The sequence below is a fragment of the Loxodonta africana genome, chromosome 7 (assembly GCF_030014295.1).
Source record: "Loxodonta africana isolate mLoxAfr1 chromosome 7, mLoxAfr1.hap2, whole genome shotgun sequence".
Taxonomy (NCBI): domain Eukaryota; kingdom Metazoa; phylum Chordata; class Mammalia; order Proboscidea; family Elephantidae; genus Loxodonta; species Loxodonta africana.
The window spans coordinates 70,761,043-70,779,612 of NC_087348.1; the positions used below are offsets into that span (position 1 = coordinate 70,761,043).

Here is an 18,570-nt window from a genome sequence, read left to right on the forward strand (position 1 = left end):
GAAGAGGGAGAAGAGAGCTTCTAGAAGGGCTGGGCAGAGTGCAGAGTAGGGACACAGTCCCCGAGTGTGCACATACAGCCCTTACTTCACTCCCACAATATGCTTAGAGCAAAACTGCCCCGCAAATGTCCAGGCCACACATAGAAGCCAAACAAAGTCAGTAGTCTAATCACTTCTAAGAAGACTGTGTCGACATGGGTCATTTTAAGCTGTAAGCTGCCCTTCCCTACTCAACTGGCCCTGTCACGGGCTGGTGTAGACACATGCCCAGGCAGCAACCTGAGTGCCTGTTCTTCCCAGCAGCCATGAAACAGCTGCTGCAGAATTAACCAGAGCCCCACCACAGCCACCAGCAGTGGAGGACAATCTTAGGCAACTCACCATGCCTCCCGGAAAGAGCCCTAGAGGAAAAGGAAAAAGAAACACCGTGATTCTCCTCTCCTTGGGCAGTTTTCTGAGAGACTCTCCCATCACTCCCATCACTGGAAGCCCACCCCCACCCTGCCTGCCCAGAGCCAGCCAGCCACCTGCCTGCCTTGGTTGAAGAACCCCAAAACACTCCTTCCTTGGGAATTTTATTCTGTGTCAAGTCCTCTAATTATTCAGTCTTCATCATATTACCACCTATTTTTTTTCTCTGTTACACAGATATACTGGTGTTAGTGCAAAGCCTGGTGTAATGATGCCTAAAGGACAATTTCTTGTCTTAAATAAAATCACATTATTGCTTGCAGTTGAGAAAGAATATTGCACTCAGGGGCTCAAGACTGCCAAACAAGTTTTTGGAGCAGTGTTCGCTCAAGCAAACCCCTAATGTGGAATTGTACTGCCCAGGTTGCTGTGGGTATCTGCTTGAGGAGGTCAGCTTTGTCTCTTTCCCACCCATCCTGTAATGCCCACCAAAATCCACCCACCAGAATCCAGCAAAGTATTCAGAGCACAAGCACTGGGGACAGGCCACTTAGGTTTTAAATCCCACTGAGCCATATGCTAGCTGTGTGACGCTGGGTGAGTTACTTAACCTCTCTTGGCTACAAGTCTCTTATCTCTAAAATGAAGATAATAGTAAACAATGGGATGTTTTACTATTATCAATGGGATGTTGTGACCACTAAATGATTTAATATGTAGAAAGATTTTAGCATAATGCCTAGTATATAGTAAATGATCAATACATTTTTTTTCCTCCGTACACGTCTGGTTCTTTATTATGACTCTTGTTATATTGGTTTATTCCAGCTATATACCTTTCACCCACCAAATGATCAACTGGGGGTAGTGTACCGGAAAAAAAACAATTGACTTAGCGTTAACTGTTAGATGGCTCAATGATATAGTCTTCTTTATCACCTTTAGACTTTGGGGTTTTAGGGAATTTAATTATGGCCCCATGTGTCTGCTATGATCAATGAGATACAAAAGCACTTCATAAATTGTATTTTGCTTTAATTACTAGAAGATTCCATGTTTACGTCTGTATGGTAGGATGGCAGAGAGAGAAGAATAGAAGCTAATATGCAGCTGAGAGAGTGTTCTAGAATCTGGAATCCTCTCAGGTATGTCTTCCTCTTTTCCAGAAGGTGACATAGCACAGGCAAGTCCAGCAAGGGGTGGGAGGGAGGGGGGTGGCAGGATGGTGAGGAATTCTGCTCCTTTCCCAGCAGGCCTGACCCAGGGTACCTTTCCTCCCGCTTCTCACAGAACCAAGCCTAAGAACTGGTGTTCTGTCCACCAGTTGGCCCCTCCACTGCCAAGACTGGCCACTGGAGTGACATGGAGTCTGACTGACGAGGTCTTCATATACTGGGGGTCTTGGTAAGGGGCACCCCTCATCTCTGCTCCTACCCCTTGGCCTGAAATGCCCACCCCGCAAGGCCTTTTCTAAAGCACAGTACATGGTGTGGTCTAGACAGGCAGCATTACTGGGAGGTGGGAGGAGGGAGTTCATAGAGATTATGCAAGACTTAGAAGATGTGGGTCAGCTGTGATGGGGAAAACCAGGAAAGGTAGCAATAAAGGGCAGGTGAAAGGAAAAGAACAGCTGGTACTACACGGAATCCTCACCACCGCTCTCCAGGTTAGAAAAATACTCTCTATTTCAGAGATGAAGAAACCGAGGTCAGAAAGGTCAAGGGACTCGCCTGCTAAGTAGTAAAGCCTGAATTTGAACTCAAATCGGCTGACTTAGAGGCTCCTGATCTTTCCATTGTGCCACTATCACTCAAGGGGAACACAGATAACTGGTGTGGGAGCAGAGGATGCTGAAAAACAAGTGCCCGGCTTTGCATGTGCCAGGGTGTAGGCCTGCCCGATGGCCTCAGACCCCCATACATCAACCTGCTCTTTCTGCTTAAGAACAAAACTCGTCTTCGCCATGGCAAACCCCTTGTATGTTCTGATAGTGCAATTTCTTAAAGCAAATGAAAAAGAAAGGGGGGAAAACAAACAAACAAAGAAAAAACACTAGGGTAGCAGGGGCTTTCTGGGTCATGGCACGTGACCAAACAAATCAGATTCAGAAAAGGAAAAAAAAAATGTCCTTTCGAAGGTTAACTATTTAAATCAACCTCATGTTTATGGCATGATGATTTCATGCTGGTTGGCTTTTTGGGGGGGCATTTTTTCCTAGTGCCATAAAATTAGAATTTTTCAATCACTGTTAATTCCCTCTCCCCACTTCCCCACCCAAGTTTGTACCTTAAGCATTGAGAGGCATGTTTTGAATGCATGGAAAAGGCTAAACCATAATCATTGGCTGAAGTCTAATCCCTCCTGCAATCCCAATAAATGAAAACTAAATATCAGCAAATGGATGAATTTCGGAGAAACATCTGTGTTCCATTACAGAATCGCTGGCAACAATGGTGTTGACATACTCTGTGTTACCAGTTATTTCCTCTTGGATTTGCCGAGACTGGAGGATTCCTTCTCGTTTCTGAAATGGGGGTGGGGAGAGGGGTTGGGAGGAGAAGAGAAAAATATGCTTTAGAAAAATACAAAAAAACTGATTAGCATTCCTGATACTGAGAAAGTTAGTGATGTATGAGAAATGAACTCAGAGACGAGATAATGCTAGAAATGAAACGAGGCCCCCGATTTCCTGTTACTGGACTGTACCATTCGTACTTAAGTGCAATTAGTGTTTAGTCCAAACAAGTAGGCTGTTTCTTGGATGGTGAATCTTTTCTTTCTTTATTGGAAGACATTCTGCTGGAAGCAAACTGTTTGCCTCCCGGAGTAATCCAGAGTAAACCAAATGGAAATGAAGGCCAGGGTGTGTCTGTCCTCCAGCTGGGGCCAAAGAGGGAAGCTGAGAGAAACATATTTAACTGTGGGGTTGGGGTAGAGGAACTGAGGCCAATTTGGAGAATTCAGACAGAGGTAGAGTTTCTTTCTTTCTTTTTAACTGATAAAATGGGAGTTTTTAAGTAAATGGTACAGTCCTCAGTAACCAGCTGCTTCTCTGAGAAAGATTAAGCACTTTGGAGGCCCATCCATCTGTCTATCCGTCCACCCATCCAGCCATCCACCCATCCATCTAACCATCTATCCATCTGTTGTCCATCCACTCCTCTCATCAGTTGATCCCCTTTCTTCTTCATTAATCAGCGCTTTCTATATACAAGGTCCTGTGCTGGAGTTAGAGCAAATACTGTGGAGTGTAAGACATGGTTTCTGGCCTTGAGGAAGTTAAGAGTAAAATGAATGAGGTGTGATTGGGTGGGGCTGTGAAGATATGGTAATTATGGCCCACCAAAGGGAATGGTCAGTTTTGCCATCCTTCTGGGCTTGAGGTGAGCCAACCCAGAGATGGGAGAGAGAGGATCCCACCACCACCAAGAAATAACAGCCAGGAGCAGAGAGTATGTCCTTTGGACCTGGGGTCCCCGTGCTGAGAAGCTCCTGGAATCAGAAGACTAAGAGAGAGAGAGCTGTAACCCTGAAGATGGCGAGAAGTGGTGGCAGGAGAGACCGGCAGGAGATCCTGCAGTGGGCTTCCCAGCCCACAGATTGAGAAAGCTAAGCACATAGGGTAGCTCTGTGGACTTATTAAACCCGTTGCCTTTGAGTTGATTCTGACTTATAGCAACCCTAAAGGACATAGTAGAACTGCCCCAAAGGGTTTCCAAGGGGCAGCTGGTGGATCTGAACTGCCAACCTTTTGGTTAGCTCTTAACCACTGCGTGGCCCGGGTTAAAAGAGCTCTGTAACACTTGCTAAGCAGGGCAGAGGTGAGGGCCAGAGAGGCGTGCCTGAAAGCATGGCAGGGAAGAGGCTGTTCTGATACAAGAACTGTATCCTGAACCTGAATCGTAACTAGTTACTTCCCTGATAAACCCCATAATCATAAGTATTACCTGTGAGTTCTGTGTGGGCATTGCAAGGAATTATAGGACACAGCAGAGAAAGGGGCAGTACCGCAGAGAAACAGAGAGTGCCAGAGTAGGGACGGCTGGTGTCAGAATTGGTAAAGACAGCAGAGAGAGGAGGCATGCCTAACCTCCACCTCATTGGAATCAGTCTTAGGTTGTTGATCTTGATTCTCCTTCTCCCTTGTAAAGTTAGAGGAGGTCAGACCCGTACCTCACACTGTTTTTACAATGGGGGAGATGAAGAAGGCACGTGTGAGAACGGTTTTCCCCAAAACTGCCCTTGATTATGCCTGTTGTCCAGCTTAATTATTACTAGGACCCCATTTCACTCTCCATGTTTTGTGGGTGATAAGTTATGTGGTCACCCTATGCAGAGGAGCCATGCTAAATGCAGGAAAGGAGCAAGCTCCTCCAGCTGGGATGGTCAGGAAAATCTTCCAGGGGAAAGAGGTCATTGAAGTGGAATCCAGGATTTGACGGGACACGGAAGAGAGGCCATTCCAAGTAGGAGGCATGGCCCGAGCCAAAATGTAGAATCAGGCAGAACAAATGTGTTCAAGAGGCCGTTTTGTGGAACGAAAGTGTCTGGAGGAACTAGTTGACGATCAGGCTGGGAGGGTAGCTGGCTTTGGTCAATGAGGTGCTCTAAATGCCAACCTGAAGAGTTTAAATTTCATTGTGTAGACATGGAGGCTTTCAAACAGGGAAATATAAGGGTTCAGGAAGACTTTCTGATGGGGGTGCAAGGAGAGATTCATTCTATCAGGTCCCTACACAGCCATTTACTAGACACTGACAGGAAGGTCTGGGCAAGCAGCTGTCACAGTAAATTCATCTTCCACAGAGGCTGAGGTGAGCGTCAAGAAGGAGCCTTGGCCGAACTCCTTCTCTAGCCTCTTGCCAAAACTTCCCTTCACATCCCCAATAGCCACTGAAAGTAGTGTACTTGCAAGATACTTTTATAGAAGGAAAAGCAGAGCTGGATAAAGGCCAAGAGTATATTTGGAGTAGATGAAGAAGAATGGACTATCAAAGTAAAAAAAAAAAAAAAAAAAGGAAGTAAAGGAAAAAAATTAAAGAGATCATTTGAAAGAGACTAAAAAGGGGGTAAATCAAGACTTTCCAAATTCAGTTTAATATATATATAAGGTTTTCACATAAGGCACATGGAATCTGTGTCCTTGTCTTGGGAGGCCATTCACGGACATAAAACCTCAATCTTAAACTTCACGCAGAATGAAATGCTTTTATACAGAATGGAGATGAAATCTGGATTAAATAGCCCCTCACACAGCATCCTGATTCACCTCCATCCATTACTTGTTCCCTAAAGAGTTTTCTCTGTAGTTGAGTCAGTGACTCATGGCCAATTCTCAGAGTCCTGCTTCTGTGACTATTTAACTCGATAAAGCAAAACACCCCATAAAACCTGACATGTACTGCTGCCATTTTATGTAACGTGTCCTCTTTTCTCCCTCATGCTAACAAAACTGCCTACAGGAGAAATTAAACCAACAACAGGCTTCAGACAGCCTATGATTCAGCTTAAAATAAGGCATATGATGTGGGTTTGCAATGGTCACTGTTTCAGAATAGAGGTCCCCTCTCTCCTGCTCAATCTTCAACTGTACTTTTTTAAAATATAATGCAGTAGATTCATGCATTATTGATCTGTAAAATAACACAATAGAGATGGCCTGGATTCACTAGGAAGATGCTTGTTCCAGGATGTTCTCGGTTGGCCATGTAACCATAGCATACATAAAGTTCTTATTAGCACTATGCTTGATACAACTGAAGTGCTCAGTAAATAATGGCAATTACCACCTTTCCATCAGCTGTAATTAGTGTCTGAACCACAAACATCCACATCGACTGTGGGCTTCTGATAGCCGTCTCTGCTTCTTATATGTAGTCTAGACTAAGGTGTTGTATTCCTACTACACCCCTTTGACGCTTAGCAAGGGTTCCTCACTGACGCAACTGGTTTGCTCTTGCCTACTAACCAAAAGGTTGGCAATTTGAACCCACTCAGTGGCACTGCAGAAGAAAGGCCTGGTGATATGCTTCTGTAAAGATTATGGCCAAGAAAACCCCATGGAATTCAGTTCTACTCTGTAACACACAGGGTCATCATGAGTCTGAATTGACACAATGGCAACAGGTTTTTTGTTTTTGATCCCTAGCAGAGGTAAGCACCCAGAAGGTGTAGAAGAAATGCTTTTTGATTAGGGCACAACTGATTAACCGACTGAGGAGTCATCAGTCATAGTCACAGCCACCACCAACACCTCCCTCCTCCACTAACAACTGATCTCTGAGAGAACTAGGCTCAAAGTCCTTCTGTCCTGGACTCTGGTCTGGCCTGGTCAGGCAAGGTTCATTAGCCCTCAGGGCTTTTCCTCACCAAGGGACAGTAGGGCTGCCATATTGTACTCTACTCCAGAACCCTGGATATCCAGGGAGCTGTTTATGTGTGGAGTTCTCCCTTGCTGCATGTTTATTTGGAAAAGAGCAGAAACAAACCAACAAAATGATGACCTTTTGCTAAATGGCTATAAAGGAAAATAAAATTTAATTTGAGTATCTAATGGGTTTAGGAGCAGAGGGAGATAGTCACGGGGAGAGAGCACACCCTCATTGTGGAAATTATACAGCCATATGTGAATGGAAATTCCATCCAACAATCTGGAAAAGATGACTTGAGATCCCAGCTGTGTTTCTTTGGGCTGGTGAAAAGCAGCAACGCTCTCAATACAGACATGGCCAGTCGAATCTCTCTCAAACACACACACACACACTCCTTCACATGCACAGGTATCTGTCTCCCTTAATACCTATGCTTGAATGGTTTAACAAAAAAAGAAATGATTCTCCACAGCTTGCAGGGTATCCTGCACACAAATGCACACACACAAAAGGATACATGTTTCCTCCTGGCCCCACTACACAAACACACACCACGTAGCCTTAAATATAATTACAGAGACATCCTCTTGACAAAAACAGGTAAACCCAGACACAGGCCCTACACAGGATATCTTACACACAAACATGCACTCTTCCGCCCTTTGCACACGTATCAAGGATAAGCCAACATGCATCAGATAATTCAATTCCATGCCTCCCAATCTATGCCACGCCCAAGAACATTTAGCATTCATTCATCTGTTCTTCTGACCATTTATCTACTTGGCCCTCACAGTATCCCAGCATCTACGCCTCCTTAAAGGGCCAGTTGTTTGTGGTGGTACTCATCTTACCTGGACCACAACCACTTGGATGGAAACATGGTCTGGGAGCCGGATTGGTGCCCGGAAATACTGGGACAGAGCAACTAGCAGATGCAAGATGGCTACCAGGCTTTTGGCATGAACAGCTGAAATAAAAGATGATTTTAAAATTTAGAGAATCTTCTTCCAGGTTCTTGGCAATACAGGCAATGTTCCACATGTGGGAGTCCCAGACCCGATGTCCCTTTTAGCCCACCCTCAGGGTTAAAGGTTCAATGCCCTTGGTCATCATGGGCCTCATGCTGGCCCCTTTCAGTTCTTGGATAGATCCCACGGAGTTCCTCATCGGATCATACTGTTGGATTTCCAGTGTAGCACCTCTTCACTCTAATCCAAGTTGCCCATCGGACCCTGATGACAGTGAGTCCTGAGCTCAAATCAGCCCTCCCCACACGCCATGTCCCTTTTCATGCCATTCTATTAAACATGGACACATCTGCTCTGTACCCCTCTCCCTTCCCACCTGTCAGTGAACTCTGGATTGTTACCATTACCCTGTTCCAAGGGTTCCTTCTTTGTCTAGGGCTTCAAAATCCCTGAAAGAAGGCATTAGAATCATTTAAAGGGCTTTGTTGTCCTTGGGTGCCACATATGGTCAGTGTAGATGATGTGCCTTGGGGAATAGCTGGGAGGGGATGTTCATGACCTGGTTGGCTTCCATAGCTGTTGAGATATGGCTGGATGTTAATCCATTTACCTTAGGAAAGGTTGGGCCCATTGGGCTGTGCTTCTCTCAGAAGGTAAGAAAAAGACTGTGACCTGATGGGGACACACAGGTAGTGGGGCCAGGCAGACTAGAGCTTGAGTTCTGACTTAAAAACTCTACCACGTACTGGCTACATGACTTGGATAGGCCACTCAAGGCCTCTGAGCCTTGATTTGCTCATCTTCACAAATTAGGATAACAGTATTTAATGCAGAAGTATAGGGGATGCAAGGATTTCCAGAGATAACTTAGGCAAAGCTCCTGGCACACAGCAGCTACCCATGAATGGTTGTTTTTTTTAATGATAACTTATGTGAAAATAGAAACCCTGGTGGTGTAGTGGTTAAGTGCTATGGCTGCTAACCAAAAGGCTGGCAGTTCAAATCCACCAGGTACCCCTTGGAAATTCTACGGGGCAGTTCTACTTTGTCCTATAAGGGTCGTTATAAGTTGGAATTGACTTGACAGCAACGGGTTTTTTTTTTTTTTTTTTGGTTTTTATGTGAAAATGCCTGGCACATAGGCAACTAAAACATGTTAGCTTTCTCCCTCTTCTTTTTCATAAAAGAGGAGATTACCCAGATATTTTATCCTACCAGCCCTCATGGTTCCTCAGTACAGGGGACATTTACTAACAACAATAACAAAAAAAGACCATTCTGAATACTTAGCATACACTGGGTCCATTATTAGGGTAGTCTTTCTGCCTGTCCTGGGATTGATGAGTCTGCCCTAGCAGAAGCTTTGAGAAACTTCCAAGAAAAGGCAATGATTCAGACATTCCTTGGGAACTCATTAGGGTTTCTTGTTATCACTGCTACTTCAAAGAAGGTTTTCTGCTGGTTATGAACAGCAGTTCTACACCACTGCCAAGCAGTAGATAAACTATTCCTAAGTCTTACCCTTCCAGAAGAAGTTATTTTTCAGTTCTGGGCTTTCATGCATTGTCAACTGAGTTTTACACACAGTTACATCCTCAAAAAAGGCTCTTGGTATGTGACTGACTCACTGACATGATGTTGTCACTGACTGACAAAGGCAAAGCCCAGGCTTGCTCTTCCAATCAGAACTGCCATGCCACCCCCACTCCAGGCATTGGTCATTTGTTACCCAATCATTTCTTAACCCTTCCCCTTTACCAACACCCCCTCCCATCTAGTCCTCAAGGGGCATTATATACATAATACTGGAAAAGCTGGGGTTGAACAGGTTGTTCTGTTTTGATCAAAGATTCTATAGATGAATCCTGATCAAAAGCAGAAAAGTATGGAACAGAATTTCAAATACTCATGGAATCCAAACTTTCTGGAGCCATTGAAGCTGGACGAACCCCCGAAACTACTGCCCTAAGATAATCTTTAAACCTTAAACCCGAAATATCCCCTGAAATCTTCTTTAAACCAAACAACAGTTTAGCTTAATTATAAAGAATGTTTGTCTTGAGTGTTGTGCTCTTTTAAAGATCTATACGGGATCAAATGGGTAACAACTTGAAAGGTCAGATAGGAATCTTAGGGGATAGTGACTTTATGTCATTGGGGGAGGAACACTTCGGAAAAGGAGGGTGAGAATGATTCCACAACTTGAAGAATGTAATCAATGTCACTGAATTGTACATATAAACATTGTTGAATTGTTGTATGTTACGAAACCCTGGTGGCGTAGTGGTTAAGTACTAGGGCTGCAAACCAAGAGGTTGGCAGTTCAAATTGGCCAGGTGCTCCTTGGAAACTCTTGGGGGCAGTTCTACTCTGTCCTATAGGGTCACTATGAGTTGGAATTGACTCGATGGCAGTGGGTTTGGTTTTTGATGCTGTGTATATTTTCAACGACAACAAAATAAAATAAATTATTTAAAAAAATAGGTTCTTACATCTTGGTGACACTGTACATAATTTCAACTGTCTTGGTCAGCAACACAGAGCTATACAATAAGCACCATACAGATGGCTGTACCCTTTCATTAAGTGCACTATCCTCCTGGAAATTTTTTTCCACAGTCTCACAACACACTGTCATTGTTAATTTTATGTGTCAACTTGGTTAGGCTATGGTACCCAGCTGTATGTTCAAACTCTAGCCAAAGATGTTGCTACAAAGGTATTCTGTAGATGTGATTAACATTCACAATTGCTGACTTTAAGTAAAGGAGATGTACCTCTATAATGTGAGTGGGTTTCATTTAATCAGTTGAAGGCCTTAAGAGAAAAAAACTGAGGTTTCCTGGAGAAGTTCTGTCTCAGGACTGTAACAGAAATCCTGCCTGAGTTTCCAGCCTGCCCTGTGGGTGTCAGACTTGCCAGCCCTCAAAACCAAGTATACCAAATCCTTAAACTCAATCACTCACTCAATCAATTTCTACCTCTCTCTCTATATTATCTATACATACATATATGTATAGACATGTATACACACATATACAAACTACTCTTAATTTTTTTATATTCCTTTGTAAGTTGTAGCCATAAGAACACAAATACACATATCCTATTGGTTCTGTTTCTCTGGAGAATCCTGACTGATACACACACACACAATGTGTACAAAGATATTAAATATTATGTAATCTACAATTGCTTAAAACACCTGGAAAAAATTATGTCCAATAGCAAGAATATGGTTCAATTCCTGATTTTCACTTTTTTTTTTAATTAAGCAGGGAAACTCCTCGTTCTAAAATCCTACAGGTAAAACTGATGAAAAAAGTACAACTGCTCTGCTTCAAATAACCATGCCCAGAGTTCTAAATGCAGCCCACCCACAGTTTCCTGCTCTCCCCCACGCCCAGTAACACCTGAGATTGTCCTTGCAAATCTCTAGTCTGGCCAAGCACAGTTTAATGATAATGGCTTTAATAAATTATGGTATTTACATCATGGAATAGTTTGCATGTATTGAAAGTCACTGCTAAGATGATGTAGCTATAAATATTAATGCCCTGTTACAGAGAAACTAGATAGAAACTGTAAAATATATACATTTATGGATATACACAACATACATGCATATTTATACACACACACACACAAAAGCATGTACCCGTGGCCAAGTCTTGGAAAGAAATATATACAAAGAAATGAAAATAGTTATGTTAGAACGTAAAGATGGTTTTAATATTTTTCCTGTGTCAAAATTTTCTTTAAGTTAAAGATGTGTCATCTTTTCAATTCAAAACAGCCTTTGCATATTGGCCACCCACACCATTGCTGTCTCTCAATGTGTCTCCTGGAAGTTTTCCTCTCTGATACTCGACAGAATCTAAGGCCATTGTGTTCTGCACTCAAGTCAGGATGGAAGTGTCCAGAAAAAGAGCAAAGGCCAAGACTTCACCGAATAAACTGGGAACAGCAGCAGCTGTGCCAAGAGTGTCACTCTAGTGCTGGAAAACAATTTTAAAAGAAGCTGCTGAGTTAGAAATAGGCCTCCAAACCAGTCCTGTGGTGGAAATATAAACTGCATAAATTTTCTGGAGCCAATTTGACAATATCTATTATAACCTTAAAAATGTACATACCCTTTGGTCCTAAAATATCATTTCTAGGTATTTATCCTAAAGATGTAATTATGGCTCTGAGCAGAGAGACATCATCAGGCTGTGTTGATATTAGTGAAAACAGGCTAAAAATCCATCCAAAGTTAAAATTATAATATATCCATATAATGTCATATAACACTACAAGTGACATAAATAAGAATACGTAATGATTTGTAAAGACATACACCTTCCAAACAACATATATGGGTTGATTTAATCTTTGTGAAAACTTTATAAATTTTATAAAGTATGTATGCATATGTTCACTTATTCATTTATTTCACATACACACGTGACTTGAAGGTGTCTCTTTCTGGGGGGCAGCTGCTGGGGCAGGATGGGTAGTGGTTAGTACACAGACTCTGCAGCTGGACTCTGTGGGTCTGATTCCTGGCTCCGTCATTTACCACCTGTGTGATCTTGGACAACGAGACTCCTTTAGCAAGTATTACTGTGCTTATTGTGGCCCAGTCACTCTTATAGGTTCCAGGGATATGACAGTGACAGGACAAAAATCCCTGCCTTCATGAAACTTAGAGTCATAGTTTCTTCCCTTTCTATGCCTTGATTTTCTCATTTATAAAATGGGATAATAAAAGTTTTACTCCAGATGGTTGACAGAAGATTATAAGAATTGAAACATGTAAAGTGTTCAGAACAGTATAAAGCACATACACGGTAAGCACTATAAATATGTGCTATTAATTTAATTTTTAAAAAATTTTTATTGTGCTTTTAAGTAAAAGTTTACAAATCAAGTCAGCCTCTCGTACAAAAATTTATATACACCCTTCTATATACTCCTAGTTGCTCCCCTTCTAATAAGACAGCATACTCCTTCCCTCCACTCTCTATTTTCCTGTACATTTGGCCAGCTTCTGATACCCTCTGCCCTCTCATCTCCCCTCCAGACAGGAGCTGCCCATATAGTCTCATGTGTCTTCTTGATCCAAGAAGCTCATTCTTCACCAGTATCATTTTCTATCCCATAGTCCAGTCCAATCCCTATCTGAAGAGTTGGCTTTGGGAATGGTTCCTGTCTTAGGCTAACAGAAGGTCTGGGGGCCATGACCTCCGGGGTCCTTCTAGTCTCAGTGAGAGCATTAAGTTTGGTCTTTTTATGAGAATTTGAGGTCTGCATCCCACTGCTTTCCTGCTCCCTCAGGGGTTCTCTGTTGTGTTCCCTGTCAGGGCAGTCATTGGTTGTAGCCAGGCACCATCTAATTCTTCTGGTCTCAGGCTGATGTAGTCTCTGGTTTATGAGCCCCTTTCTGTCCCTTGGGCTCGTTATTAGCTCGTGTGTCTTTGGTATTCTTCATTCTCGTTTGCTCCAGGTGGGTTGAGACCAATTGATTCATCCTAGATGGCCGCTTGCTAGCGTTTAAGACCACAGACGCTACTCTCCAAAGTGGGATGTAGAATGTTTTCTTAACGGATTTTATTATGCCCATTGAGTTAGATGTCCCTTGAAACCATGGTCCCCAAACCTCCACCCCTGCTACGCTGGACTTTGAGGCATTCAGTTTATTCAGGAAACTTCTTTGTTTTTGATTTAGACCAGTCGTGCTGACCTTTTCTGTATTGTGTGTTGTCTTTCCCTTCACCTAAAATAGTTCCTATCTACTATCTAATTAGTGAATACCCCTCTCCCTCCCTCCCTCCCTCCCCACTCTCGTAACCATCAAAGAATATTTTTTTCTCTGTTTAAACTATTTCTCAAGTTCTTGTAATAGTGGTCTCACACAATATTTGTCCTTTTGCAATTGACTAATTTCACTCAGCACAATGCCTTCCAAAATTCCTCCATGTTAAGAAATGTTTCACGGGTTCATCATTGTTCTTTATTAATGTGTAGTATTCCATTGTGTGAATATACCATACTTTATTTATCCATTCATCTGTTGATGGGCACCTTGGTTGCTTCCACCCATTTGCTATTGTAAACAGTGCTGCAATGAACATGGGTGTGCATGTATCTGTTTTTGTAAAGGCTCTTATTTCTTTAGGATATGTTCCAAGGAGTGGGATTGCTGGATCGTGTGGTAGACCTGGAAATCCCGGTGGTGTAGTGGTTAAGTGCTACGGATGCTAACCAAAAGGTCGGCAGTTCAAGTCTACCAGGTGCTTCTTGGAAACTCTATGGGGCAGTTTTACTCCGTCCTATAGGGTCGCTATGAGTCGGAATCAACTCGACGGCAGTGGGTTTGGTTTTGGGGTTTATGGTAGATCTATTTTTGTTTTTTAAGGACACGCCCAATCGATTTCCAAAGTGGTTGGACCATTTTACATTCCCACCAGCAGTGTATAAGTGTTCCAGTCTCTCCACAACCTCTCCAACATTTATTATTTTGTGTTTTTTGGATTAATGCCAGCCTTGTTGGAGTGAGCTGGAATCTCATTGTAGTTTTGATTTGCATTTCTCTAATGGCTAATGATCGTAAGCATTTCCTCATGTATCTGTTAGCTACCTGAATGTCTTCTTTAGTGAAATGCCTGTTCATATCCTTTGCCCATTTTTTAATTGGATTATTTGTCTTTTTTGTAGGTGAGTTTTTGCAGTATCGTGCAGATTTTAGAGATCAGACGCTGATCAGATATGTCATAGCTAAAAACTTTTTCCCAGTCTGTAGGTAATCTCTTTACCGTTTTGGTGAAGTCTTTGGATAAGCATAGTTGTTTGATTTTTAGGAGCTCCCAGTTACCTAGTTTCTCTTCTGCATTGTTAGTATGTTCTGTATACTGTTTACACCATGTATTAGGGCTCCTAGCATTGTCCCTACTTTTTCTTCCATGATCTTTATCATTTTAGATTTTATATTTACGTCTTTGATCCATCTTGAGTTCGTTTTTGTGCATGGTGTGAGGTATGGGTTTTGTTTCATTTTTTTTGCAGATGGATATCCAGTTATGCCAGCACCATTTGTTAAAAAGACTGTCTTTTCCCCATTTAACTGACTTCGAGCATTTGTCAAATATCAGCTGCTCATATGTAGATGGATTTATGTCTGGATTCTCAATTCTGTTCCATTGGTCTGTGTATCTGTTGTTGTACCAGTACCAGGTTGTTCTGACTACTGTGGCAGTATACTAGGTTCTAAAATCAGGTAGAGTCAGGCCTCCCACTTTGTTCTTCTTTTTCAGTAATGCTTTACTTATCCAGGGCCTCTTTCCCTTCCATATGAAGTCAGTGATTTGTTTTGCTATCTCATTAAAAAATGTCATTGGAATTTGGATCGAAATTGCATTGTATCTATAAATCGCTTTTGGTAGAATAGACATTTTTACAATGTTCAGTCTTCCTATCCATGAGCAAGGTATGTTTTTCCACTTATGCAGGTCTCTCTTGGTTTCCTGAAGTAGTATCTTGTAGTTTTCTTTGTATAGGTCTTTTACATCTCTGGTCAGATTTATTCCAAAGTATTTTATCTTCTTGTAGGCTACTGTAAATGATACTGATTTGGTAATTTCCCCTTTGTTGTTCTTTTTGTTGTAGAGGAATCCAACTGATTTTTGTATGTTTACCTTGTATCCTGATACTCTGCTGAACTCTTCTATTAGTTTCAGTAGTTTTCTGGAGGATTCTTTAGGGTTTTGGGCGTGTAAGATCATGTCATCTGCAAATAGAGATACTTTTACTTCTTCCTTACCAATCTGATGCCCTTTATTTCTTTATCTAGCCTAATTGCTCTGGCTAGGACCTCCAGCACAATGTTGAATAAGAGCGGTGATAAAGGGCATCCTTGTCTGGTTCCCGATCTTAAGGGGAATGCTTTCAGACTCTCTCCATTTAGGATGATGTTGGCTGTTGGCTTTGCATAAATGCCCTTTATTATGTTGAGGAATTTGCCTTCTACTCCTATTTTGCTGAGAGTTTTTATCATGAATGGGTGTTGAACTTTGTCAAATGCCTTTTTTGCATCAATTGATAAGATCATGTGGTTCTTTTGTTTTATTCATATAATGGACTATATGAATTGCTTTTCTAATGTTGAACCATCCCTGCATACCTGGTATGAATCCCACTTGGTCATGGTGAAATATTTTTTTGATGTGTTGTTGAAGTCTATTGGCTAGAATTTTGTTGAGGAGTTTTGCATCTAAGTTCACGAGGGATATAGGTCTGTAATTTTCTTTTTTTGTGGTGTCTTTACCTGATTTTGGTTTCAGGGATATGCTGGTTTCATAGGATATGTTTGGGAGTATTCTGTCCTTTTCTGTGCTCTGAAATACCTTTAGTAGTAGTGGTGTTAACTCTGCTGTGAAAGTTTAGTAAAGCTCTGAGTAAAGCTGTCCGAGCTAGGGCTTTTTTTTGCTGGGAGTTTTTTGATTACCTTTTCAATCTCTTCTTTTCTTATGGGTTTATTTAGTTGTTCTACCACTGTGTGTGTTAGTTTAGGTAGGTAGTGTGTTTCTAGAAATTCATCCATTTCTTCTAGGTTTTCAAATTTGTTAGAGTACAATTTTTCATAGTAATCTGATACAATTCTTTTAATTTCACTTGGGTCTGTTGTGATATCGCCCATCTCATTTCTTACTCGGGTTGTTTGCTTCCTCTCCTGTTTTTCTTTTGTCAGTTTTGCCAATGGTTTATCAATTTTGTTAATTTTTTCAAAGAACTAGCTTTTGGTTTTGTTAACTCTTTCAATTGTTTTTCTGTTCTCTATTTCATTTGATTCTGCTCTAATTTTTACTATTTGCTTTCTTCTGGTGCCTGAGGGTTTCTTTTGTTGCTCTCTTTTTATTCGCTCAAGTTGTAGGGATAATTCTTTGATTTTGGCCCTTTCTTCTTTTTTGTATGTATGCATTTATTGATATGAATTGACCTCTGAGCACTGCTTTTGCTGTATCCCAAAGGTTCTGGTAAGAACTATTTTCATTCTCATTGGATTCTATGAATTTCTTTATTCCATTTTGATGTCTTATATAACCTAGTCATTTCTGAGCAGGGTATTGTTCAGTTTCCAAGTGTTCGATTTCTTTTCCCTGCTTTTTCTCTTATTGATTTCCACTTTTATGGCCTTATGGTCAGAGAAGATGCTTTGTAATATTTCAATGTTTTGGATTCTGCTAAGGCTTGCTTTATGACCTTTATGGTCTATTCTAGAGAATATTCCATATGTGTTGCAAAAGAAAGTATACTTGGCTGCCATTGGGTGGAGCGTTCTGTAAATGTCTATGAGGTGAAGATGGCTGACTGTCGCATTTAGATCATACATGTCTTTATTGAGCCTCTTTCTGGATGTTCTGTCCTTCACCGAAAGTGGTGCGTTGAAGCCTCCTACTATAAATGTGGAGCTGTCTATTTCACTTTTCAATGCTGTTAGTGTTTGTTTTATGTATCTTGCAGCGCTGTCACTGGGTACATAAATATTTAATATGGTTATATCCTCTTGATATACCGTCCCTTTAATCACTATATAGTGTCCTTCCTGGAAACCCTGGCGGTGTAGTGGTTAAGGGCTACAGCTGCTAACCAAAAATTTGGCAGTTCGAATCCTCCAGGGACTCCTGGGAAACTCTGCAGGGCAGTTCCACTCTGCCCTATAGGGTCGCTATGAGTTGGAATCAACTCGACAGCAGTGGGTTTGGTTTTTTGGGTTAGTGTCCTTCCTTATCCTTTGTGGTGGATTTAACTTTAAAGTCTATTTTGTCAGAAATTACTATTGCCACTCCTGTTCTTTTTTGATTGTTGTTTGGTTTATATTTTTTTTCCATCCTTTTAGTTTTAGTTTGTGTCTTTAAGTCTAAGGTATGTCTCTGGTAGGCGGCATATAGACAGATCGTGTTTTTTATCCATTCTGCCACTCTCTGTCTCTATACTGGTGCATTTAATCCATTCACATTCAGTGTAATTATGGACAGGTATGAGTTTAGTTTTTTTATGAGTCTAGTGCTGTTATTTTGATGTCTTTTTTTGTGTGTTGTTGACAATTTCTTTTTCTCACTTAATTTTTTATGCTGAGTAGTTTATATATTGTCTTTTCCTCTTATTTGTTTTTGATTTCATGTGTGCTGAGTCTCTATTTCTTTATTGTATTTTATTTTGATGAGTAGGATTGTCAGTCTCCTTTGTGGTTACCTTAATATTTACCCCTATTTTTCTATGTTTTCACCTAACTTTTATTTCTTTACATCACCTTGTCTTCCTTTCCATATGAAAGATATATGACTACATTTCTTAGTCCCTCTTTATTGTTTTAATGTTGTCTTCTTCTATGTAATGACATCACTGTTTCTCAGTTTGGAGTGTTTTTTTAACTTGATTTATTTTTGTGATTTCCCTATCTGGGTTGACATCTGATTGCTCTGTCCAGTTTTCTAGTCTTGGGTTGATATCTGATATCGTTGATTTCCTAACCAGAGAACTCCCTTTAGTATTTCTTGTAGTTTTTTTTTTTTTTTTTAATGAATTCCCTTAATTTCTGTTTATCTGGGAATGTCCTAGTTTCACCTTCATATTTGAGAGATAGTTTTGCTGGATATATGATTCTTGGCTGGCAATTTTTTTCCTTCAATGCTTTATATAAGTCATCCCATTGCCTTCTTGATTGCATGGTTTCTGCTGAGTAGTCCAAGCTTATTGACTCTCCTTTGCAGGTGACTTTTCATTTACCCCTAGCTGCTCTTAAAATCCTCTATCTTTGGTTTTGGCAAGTTTGATTA

At 41.3% G+C, this 18,570-nt stretch overlaps 1 protein-coding gene across 1 annotated transcript in view; it reads right to left on the reverse strand.

Moving 5' to 3' along the window:
- PARVA (parvin alpha) overlaps nt 1-18,570 on the reverse strand; it is a 177,244-nt gene that overhangs the window by 18,753 nt on the left and 139,921 nt on the right. Inside the window, exons 6-8 of the mRNA XM_064288419.1 lie at nt 7,637-7,752; nt 2,877-2,935; nt 382-401 (exon numbers count right to left, since the gene is read on the reverse strand). Of these exons, the coding sequence (XP_064144489.1) occupies nt 382-401; nt 2,877-2,935; nt 7,637-7,752 (195 nt within the window). The remainder of the gene's footprint in view (nt 1-381; nt 402-2,876; nt 2,936-7,636; nt 7,753-18,570) is intronic.